The following is a 10,000-nucleotide window of genomic DNA, read 5'->3' as shown; positions in this document are numbered from 1 at the left end:
GATAACAATAATGATAACGATAATAATATTAATGATAACATTAATCATAACATTATTCATATTAATGATGATAATTATGATAATGATAAATACAGTAATTATGACGATAATAATAATAATGGTAAGGCTAATGGAAATGATAGTGAGGTTAATGATAATGATAATTATAATAATAGTAACAATAATAAAGATGATAATGATAAAATTATAATAATAATTGTAATGATAATGATAGTACTCAACAATGATAATCATAGATTTTATCATTATTATTCCTATTATACTAATAATAGTAATGATGATAACAATAGTAATGATAGCAATAATAATAATGATGATTGTAGTAGAAATAATGAAAATAATGGCATCAACGATAATGCTGATAATAGTATTTATAATAAAAACAAATAAAGATAATGCTAACAATAATAATGATGTTAATTAATGATAATAGTAATGTTGATAAGGATAGTAATAATGATATTGATTATGATGACAGTAATGATATTAATAATAGTAATGATACTAATGGTAATAGTAATGCTAATAATAATGTTAATGGTGATAATGATAATCATTAATTAAGAGTATAATAATGATAATTATGATAATAATAAAATTAGTAATAACAATTGTAATAACAATTGTAATAACAATGATAATGATAATAATAATGATAATAAAAAATAGCGAAAAATTGATTACAATAACAATATTAACAATGATGATTATGATAATGATGATGAAATTAATTATAACGACTAAAGCCTTTAATCCGGTCTGTAATGAGCGTATTCCTTAAAGTTATTTGAGTGATAACAGCGATAGCGATAGAAATTATGATAATGATAATAACAAAGATAATAGTAATGATGAAAATAGTTGTACAAACAACATTAACGATGTCAATAACAATGCTGGTTATAATGAGGCTTAATAAATGATGATGTTGATTAAATTGATGTTTCTAATTACAAATCATTCAAATTCAACATTTACTAGATGATAATTGGCAAATGACGAGGACAAAGGAGACGACAGTGAAAGGAGGAGGCTTGGGGAAGGAAGGAGGGAGGTGGGGAGGGATGGAAGGAGGTAGAGAGGAAAGTAGGGAGATGGGGAAGGAGGGTGGGGGGAGATGAGGAAGGAAAGAGGGAGGTGGGGAAGAAGGAAGGGAGCTGGGGAGGGAAGGAGGGAGCTGAGGGAAAGAAGGATTGAGGTGGGGAGGGAGGGTGGTGGGAAAGGAAGGATGGAGGGAGGTGGGGAAGGATGGAGGGAAGTGGGAAAAGAAGGAGGGAAGAAGATGGGGAAGGATGGAGGGAGGTGGGGAAGGAAAAGGGAAGGTAGGTTATGATGAAGGGTGGTGGGGAAGGAAGGAGGGAGTTGGGGAAGAAAGAGGGAAGGTAGGGTATGATGAAGGGTGGTGGGGAAGGAAGGGGGGAGGGGAAGGAGGAGGGGGGGGGAGGGAAGGATTGTGTTGGGGAAGGAGGAAGGGAGGTGGGGAATGAAAGAGGAAGGTGGGGAAGGAAGCATAGGGTGCATAGTCAGTAGTGATGGTAACGCTTTCTTGGTTGGTCTTAACTTAAAGCTGGTTGAACCTTCTGTTTCCTCTCGTAACAGTGGCATTCGATATGGGTATGTTCTTGATCTTCTTGTTGTTTTTGGTTATTGTTTTGGTTTATGTAGATGCTCAAGCTTTAAGCAAAGGGAAGGGTGTAGGTAGGAGGACGGAAAGAAAGGATTAATCAAAAGTCTCCTTAATTGATATGATTTTTGCGTGTAGGCTCGATATTTTCTTTTATCTTTACTTCTGGGTGTCTGATTACAGAAAGGATAGCTTCACGATAGTATGTACTTGATACGCATCCTCCTTCAGTCAGTCTTCTTGCCGTGTAGTAACGCCTTGCAATTTCCATTATCTCCTACCATGCTTGCATTTGCATATCTCGAATTAAGAGACAGTTATATAAGTGGCCTGGTAAATGGTAAGGGATTACCTTTATAGACTCAATCAAAAATTTAATGACGCAAACTAAAAACAACAACAGCATAACACAGCATTGAAGATACGTGGAAACATCTGAATAAATATGATAATCGAAATATCACTAAGAACTCTCAAGAAAGCGAAAAATTAAATTCTTTTTGGAAAAAGGGATAGTTGCTCATTAGAAAAATCGCCTCAATTAGCAAAGCTCACACAGACATTGAATATCCAGCCTCAATTTTTTTCCTCACTCACACCTAGAAAAGAAGCCCATAAAGAAACTTCATTTACCATATCAATATTTCCAAAGTTGCGAATTGCAATCAGGAGTAAATAGCTGTAATATATTTCAGTATCTCATATTCTTCGTATTCCATCATATCGTGAAAAAAACAAGAAAACAAAACAAAAATAATAACAGCGAGGTTATGCATACCTTTCTTCGTAAAATAAAGCTAGAATGACACTATATCTTGAAAGAGAGAGAGAGAGAGAGAGAGAGAGAGAGAGAGAGAGAGAGAGAGAGAGAGAGAGAGAGAGAGAGAGAGAGAGCGAGAGAGAGAGAGAGCGAGAGAGAGATATCCATATGTATATATACCGCTTGTCATTAACCAGAATCCCCATTCCAGGACTGTCCCGCCTCAACCATCCACAGACAGACCAGTACTCAGGCATGCGACCCAACCAACCTTCAGCGACGCGACGCAACCTTGTTCTAGTTCTTCGCGGGCGCGTCTAAAAACCCCTTCCACCTCCACCTTCACGAAATCTTACGTCCCTTCTCCGTCGCCAGTCATTCATTTGTGTTTCCTCCGACGCGACTTCTGTTCTCTCCCCCCACCCCCCTAGAAACGCCCTATACATACACGCATTGACACACCCGTCCAACACCCCCTCGACACCCACGCACCGCGCGCATGCACACACATACACACAAGCACATACAGTTAAACCATGACTAAGTGGGGGATTTTTTTTTTCTTTTACAAGAATGGATAAAAAAAAAATGAAGGAGAGAGAAAGAAAAGAAAGCTTATTTTTATAGAAAAAAAAAACATAGAAAGAATGAAGGTACGTTTTCCCACAGATTTCCAACACTAACCTGTTTGTTCTTCCCTCTCTTCTCCTCCTGACAACAGGTGAAAAGCGTGTTTCTACAGTGGTTACCGTGGGTCCTGCGCATAAACCGGCCGGGAGAGAAGATTACCCGAAAAAGCATCATGATGACAAACAAGATGAAAGAGCTGGGGATGAAGGTACGACCAGATGTAAGCCCTTGCTTTTAAGTCCAAACATTAAAAGAAAGAAAGAAAAAGGATTAAACTTCCCTCCTTTTTCCCCTCCCCGATCCACAAGTAGAAGTGGTAGGTATGGAATGAGCAGAAGCCATCGGTGGAACTTAGACTTCGGGAAGAGGGAGAGGGAGAGAGGGAGAGAGAGAGAGAGAGAGAGAGATGGAGAAAGAGATGGGGAGGGGAGAGGAAGGGGTGGGTGGGGGTAGAAGGGTATAAGGTATTTTCAAACTGATTATCTAGGTTAGAAAATCAAGAGTTTATACACTGCCCGAGAACTTTTCATCGTGGAAAGAGGGGATAGTCTAAAGTATAAAGATGATAATCAAAAAGGTTCCGTTCGAAGGGAAATGTCATTTAGGGCCGCCATTCACAGAGTGTGTGGATCACAAAGGGGGAATTTCTTTAAGGAGAAACACTATTTCTTACACTGAAAGGGTGATATTACCCTCACATATTCCCTAGAGGACAAGGCATCATTAGGAATTTCGTTGTTTTTGACTGAAATAAATTCCAAAGAGATTTCTCACCAAAAACATAGGATTTGTAGGAAGCATTTTTTTTCTCTTCAAATAGACACGTATCACTAAAATGATAATAAACATCAGTAATGATAATAAACTGATCATGGGAGGACTGAGGAAGATCCATTATAAACGTGATCATCACCATGATGATGACGATTAAAGTATATTCATAATTATATTTTTTTCTATATCGCTCAACTTATATATAAAAAAGAAATAGCATAACAGTAATAATAAAAAAAAGATATATATAAAAATACTAAAACTATCTTTAGCTCATCTTGAGTTTTAGTACCACCTCTAAATATGAAAAAAAAAAATCATGGATAGGTTCACTACGCAGCTTAAAAAAAAAAAAAAATAGTAATGACAAAAAACAAAATAAAAATATATACATCTATTGCAATAAGGACATTCTAAAACTCCTCTGAACTCTGAAACGTAGGGTCGATACCTGGAAGAAGATAGGAGAATGTGTGTTGTTAGTTAACTGTTAGACATGCTAGACAAAATGCATTTCTTTTTTCCTGCGTGCATGCTTTAGAGTCATCAAGGCTGGCAGAACGTTAGTGTGAGGGCGCGACTATATACTTTTTCGCCTTATTTTTACATATTTTGTTATTTATCATTATTGTCATTGTTACTATGATTACCTTTATTGTCATCATTATTATCAACATTTATTATTATTATTATTGTTATTATTATCATAATTATTATTATTTTTATTATTGATTTCATTTAGTGAGATATCAAAATAGTCGCTCTTAGAAGATGAATGTGACTAAGTGGTGAGGGACTCACACAGGAGAGGAACTTTTTAAGAAAAGGTTATCTCTTTAGGAATAGGCTTCACCTGCTCTGCCCCTTTGTACAGTAGGGAGCCAGTGAACACAAAGGCCATGTAGGATGACTTTGAGAAGCAGGGGAGGCAATGGGGGTGGAGGGGAAGGGGGGGTGGGGGTGGGAAGGACCCGGGACGCTGCAGTTACCAAGGGTTCGGTCCTAAAGGGCGGGGGAGGAGGGGTTGCCCCCCCCCTCGATGCAACAGAGGCGCTCTAGCATAGGATAGGCCTTCCTTTCTTAGGAGTCGAGATCGCTCTTCAAATTCCAAAGGCTCAAGAGGCCGCGTTTCGTCATCTGACTAATTCTGTCTCCTTTTTTGTTCATTTGATGCTTCTTGTTAGGCCACCGAGACTCAGTTGCTGTTCAGATCAGTTTTATCTTATGACAATGCAAGAAAAAAGAACAAAAAAGAAGAAAAAAAATATATATATTCATAAGAAGTCAGCTCACAAATGCACATTCGATGCTTCGGGTCTGACAGCCAATTCCCAATGAGGATTTGCAGACTCTTAGACCGAAGATGTGTTTTTTTTTCTCCTTTTTTTCTTGTTTTTTTTACTCATTTTTTCATTTTTCTTTGTTATCATTTAATCATTATTTTCATTTCTCAAATTTTTGCCTTACTTATGATGACTTGCATTCACTTTATAACACACCTTGGAGAATGAGAAGCGCGATAATGTATACAGCATCGAGCATGAGCGAGTGCAGAATCTCTGGAAATTTGAGCATGTTCAGCTTTTGAATCTTCATACAAATATTTAGTCTTGTCAACCCCATTTCAAACATGACTGCGTAGCTTAGGCACAAAAAATTATAGACTGATGTGTGGGAGACGCTAGACTGTGTGTATATATATACTTTATTCATTTTTGTTGGTTCTAATGGTATCATTATACATATAATAGTAAAGTTAAAGATATATCTATATCTAGATGATTTCTTTTTGTAAAAAAAAGAAGGATAATCTCAAATCGACACGTGACTAAAGACAGCTGTCCAATATTGATTTACTCCGGTGCAAAGTAGAATTGCTTTTTAGGTAGAACTTGATTCTCCTATGACGGTAATAAACCTTAAAACCTTGATATAGAAGAGTAATGGCAATAATAATAATTACCGATACTGACTCTTTTATTATCTCACTGTAGTTTAAGCTGGTATGAATCGGTGCCACTTATTCCGTAGCCAGAAGAAACCCCTTTCAATTTACCTGCGTATCGTAGTCAGATCTGTAAATTTGTACATCCATTGAACTTTGGAGCTTCGGGTCTAAAGTCATACATTTCAGGGTCTTTTGTCGAGATGAATTAAACAGTCATCTTACATATGTAGGTACACATCAAGGAATATAAAATAATGCACCTTGTTAGTTATCTTTGGATACAACACATTTCATACCTTAATGATATCCTAAATTCTGCATTTTGTCTTCCTCGGATACAGTACATTAGCTATACCCTAAGAACATTTCTAAATTAAGTATTCTGAATCTCCATCAGTTAAGCTTTACACTTACTCAAATCATTTTAAAGTTCTGATGAAATTTCTTTTTTCTTAACTAAGTTTCCTCATTATGTGAAACTCTGTAAATATATGATAAATACATGATTAACAATTGCCGAAAGTTCAAACCAATTAAATCAACGAATTTTGTCATCTTAAAAAAAAACACTCATTTTCACCAAGTTAACGGACCCTCTGTTTACAAAATGCCTCTCACCGGAACTTCGGTGTGGACAGTACCCCTTGGAGGTAAGCGTTTTTGTGCCAATGTCCATAAGATATATATATATACATTATATATATATATACCATAGTTATTCTTTTTTGTGTTATTGCTTCACATAACGTCCACTGAGAGGCCAAGGAGCATAGGCTATATACATACTGTACTTGTGCATTCCATCTTAAAACTTCAAGACATTTACCTTATTTATATTGATCGTAACTGCAGCGCCCCCTCTGTACTGCACTTTTTTGAGATGACACTACCTCAGTTGGCAAAAATGGCAATGCAGCCTTTCTCATACATCGAGTTCGTTTAATGTTTGTAATTCCTGTTTCATGAAGTCAGACCTTTTCTTTTTTTTCTTTTTTTTTTTACTTCTTTTAGCATATACACTCGACAGATCAAAACAAACGCAGCTTAGAGAGAGAGAGAAAGAAAAAGAGAGAGAAAGAGAGAGAGAATATCCTCACTTAACTCCTTTTTTTGTCTTTGGGCAGCTGTCAATATTGCCATTTGAGATTGCACAGGACTGACACGCTAGGTAGCATCGTAGTTAATCACACACACACACACACACAAACACACACACACACACGCACGGACACACACACACACACGCACACACACACACACACACACACACACACACACACACACACACACACACACACACACACACACACGCACGCACGGACACACACACACACACACACACGCACACGCAAAAGCCCTGGTGTGGGGGGTACTTTTATGCTATGGCCGACACCTGTTGATCAGCTTCCACCTCTTAACCAGCTTTTACTCCTGTTAGGAAGCAGTTTAAGAGGTCATACCAAGATACTACTATACACAAAAGGGTCCTTTAAAAAAAAAGGAAAACAAAGCCCGACTTTTCCATGCATAAGCAGGGTTCAGAGCACCAAAATAGCTTCAAATATTCTATATACCCCCTGAAATTATAATGTATTACCCGTGTCTTGGCCAGCGGTTTACACAAACGTGAGGTCGCTACTATGTTCATTCAAACATCGGTCAACTATGGCATAAAATTACTACCTAAAGCCACCTTGAAGGTAACCTGCAGAAATGAGCTTTACCATTTGCGTATGATTGCTTGAAATGTCATTTTCATCGGTGGATTTGAACACTTTGGAACCACATGCCAAAATGCCGCATTTGAGGACTCATAATTATTTGCCATGCAATTGCGTCCACTCTGTGTGGTTGCTTGAACGGAAGCATGATTTCAGCGTTATTCACACCTTTTTCATGAATGTCATAGTTTTTCATACAAAAATATCGATCAGCATTCCAGTCATATGTATAACGAGATGAAAAGATGCGTTGATAATGTGTACATAAACATAAGCAAACAGGCCAGTACAAACACAAGCATATGTACTAATGACACCTAGCAATCAAGAGCATGTAATATTCCCAATCGCCAACACGATTACACTAACATAATTTTAATGATGTTCATGAAATCTACTTTTCCATGACTTAAGTTTTCTCTTTATGTGAAACTCTGCAATATGTGATAAATACATGATTAACATTTGCCGAAAGTTCAGATCAGTTAAATCAACGATTTTGTCATCTTAAGAAAAAAAAAAAAAAAAAAAAAAAAACACTCATTTTCACCAAGTTAACGGACCCTCTGTTTACAAAATGCCTCTCACCGGAACTTCGGTGTGGACAGTACCCCTTGGAGGTAAGCGTTTTTGTGCCAATGTCCATAAGAGATATATATATATACACACATATATATATATATACCATAGTTATTCTTTTTTGTGTTATTGCTTCACATAACGTCCACTGAGAGGCCAAGGAGCATAGGCTATATACATACTGTACTTGTGCATTCCATCTTAAAACTTCAAGACATTTACCTTATTTATATTGATCGTAACTGCAGCGCCCCCTCTGTACTGCACTTTTTTGAGATGACACTACCTCAGTTGGCAAAAATGGCAATGCAGCCTTTCTCATACATCGAGTTCGTTTAATGTTTGTAATTCCTGTTTCATGAAGTCAGACCTTTTCTTTTTTTTCTTCTCTTAGAATATACACTTGCCAGATTAAACAAACGCAGTTTAGAGAGAGAGAGAGAAAGAGAGAGAGAGAGTATATCCTCACTTAACTCCTTTTCTTGTCTTTGGGCAGCTGTCAATATTGCCATTTGAGATTGCACAGGACTGACACGCTAGGTAGCAATGTAGTTTATTACACATACACACACAAACACGCACAAACATACACACAAAACCACACAAACACACGCACTCACTCACACACACACACACACACACACACACACACACACACACACACACACACACACACACACACACACACACACACACACACACACGCACATGCACAAAAGCCCTGCTGTGGGAGGTACTTTTATGCTATGGCCGACACCTGTTGATCAGCTGCCACCTCTTAACCAGCTTTTTCTCTTGTTCGTAAGCGATTTAAAAGGTCAAATCAAGATAGATATTTCTTATACACTATGAGATCTTTAAGAAGCCCAATATGAAAAGCAATGCCCGACTTTATCATGCATATACAGGGTTCAGAGCACCAAATGATCAAAGTTTCTTATCAACTACCTAAAAGATGCAGTTTTGTATTTTTTTCGGTTATACAAACGTGAGGTCGCAACTATATCCCCCCCCCCCTTTAAAAAAAAGGGATCGGTCAACTATGGCATAAAATTACTACCTAAAGCCACCTTAAAGATAAACTGCAGAAATGAGCTTTACTATTTGCGTATGTTTGCTTGAAATGTTATTTTTTATCGGTGGTTTTGAACACTTTGGAACCACATGCCAACATGCCGCATTTGAGGACTCACATTCTTTGCTATCTGCGTCCACTCTATGTGGTTGCTTGAACGGAAGCATGATCTCAGCGTTATTCACACTTTTTTCCATGAATGTCATAGTTTTTCATACAAAAATATCGATCAGCATTCCAGTCATATGTATAACGAGATGAAAACATGCGTTTAATGATATATTCACAAACATATACATGCAGACTAAGACAAACACAAGCATATGCACACACAATATTACACGCAACTTCCATACACACGGAAACGCCAACAGAAAAACACACAGAGGAACAAACGCTTCACATTCAAGCACAAATAAGATTCCACAATCGTTGACACGCACACTTTAGTCAGTAGAATTAGTGGAAAGATCATTAGATGACTTGACCCCGGTGTTGCATGTAATATGGCGAGACCAAAACCTAAACACTTCAACCTTCGAACACCGGACCGCTGCTTCAAGGATTGGTCTTCTTGTTTACAAATCCGAAATCCTCTCAAACGGAGATTATGTCAACCGGATTTCTTCTTGACCTGAAATCCCCGGTGCTTGGAGTGTTTGAGTGTGTATCAAGCTTGCATAGTTTTCACCCTAGAAGCCTCTATCATTTCTCCCTGTATGATCGTTCGCAAGTGTAGGATTTCATAGCATACTGGGCAGCCGTAGATGCGTGTGGTACGCATTCCTGAGTAATGCAGTTTACTATGATTTTTTATCATTATTATTGAGGTATATACATCGTCGAAGTGGTTATAGATGGCCTGTAG

At 37.6% G+C, this 10,000-nt stretch overlaps 1 protein-coding gene across 23 annotated transcripts in view; it reads left to right on the top strand.

The window, feature by feature from the left end:
• Window positions 1-10,000, top strand: part of nAChRalpha6 (nicotinic acetylcholine receptor alpha6) — a 336,668-nt gene that overhangs the window by 301,919 nt on the left and 24,749 nt on the right. For 11 of the 23 annotated variants that reach the window (XM_086545888.1, XM_086545886.1, XM_086545894.1 and 8 more), the window contains exon 10: window positions 3,127-3,243. In XM_086545888.1, coding sequence (XP_086402014.1) covers window positions 3,127-3,243 — 117 coding nt within the window. Of the gene's footprint in view, window positions 1-3,126; window positions 3,256-6,395; window positions 6,408-10,000 lie in introns of all 23 variants that reach the window. The other 12 variants (XM_086545879.1, XM_086545874.1, XM_086545884.1 and 9 more) reach the window with 2 other exon arrangements.

The sequence above is a fragment of the Penaeus japonicus genome, unplaced genomic scaffold (assembly GCF_977035675.1).
Source record: "Penaeus japonicus unplaced genomic scaffold, GWHDUDI00000001_assembly GWHDUDI00000017, whole genome shotgun sequence".
Taxonomy (NCBI): Eukaryota; Metazoa; Arthropoda; class Malacostraca; order Decapoda; family Penaeidae; genus Penaeus; species Penaeus japonicus.
This window is presented reverse-complemented; position numbering and strand designations above follow the sequence as displayed.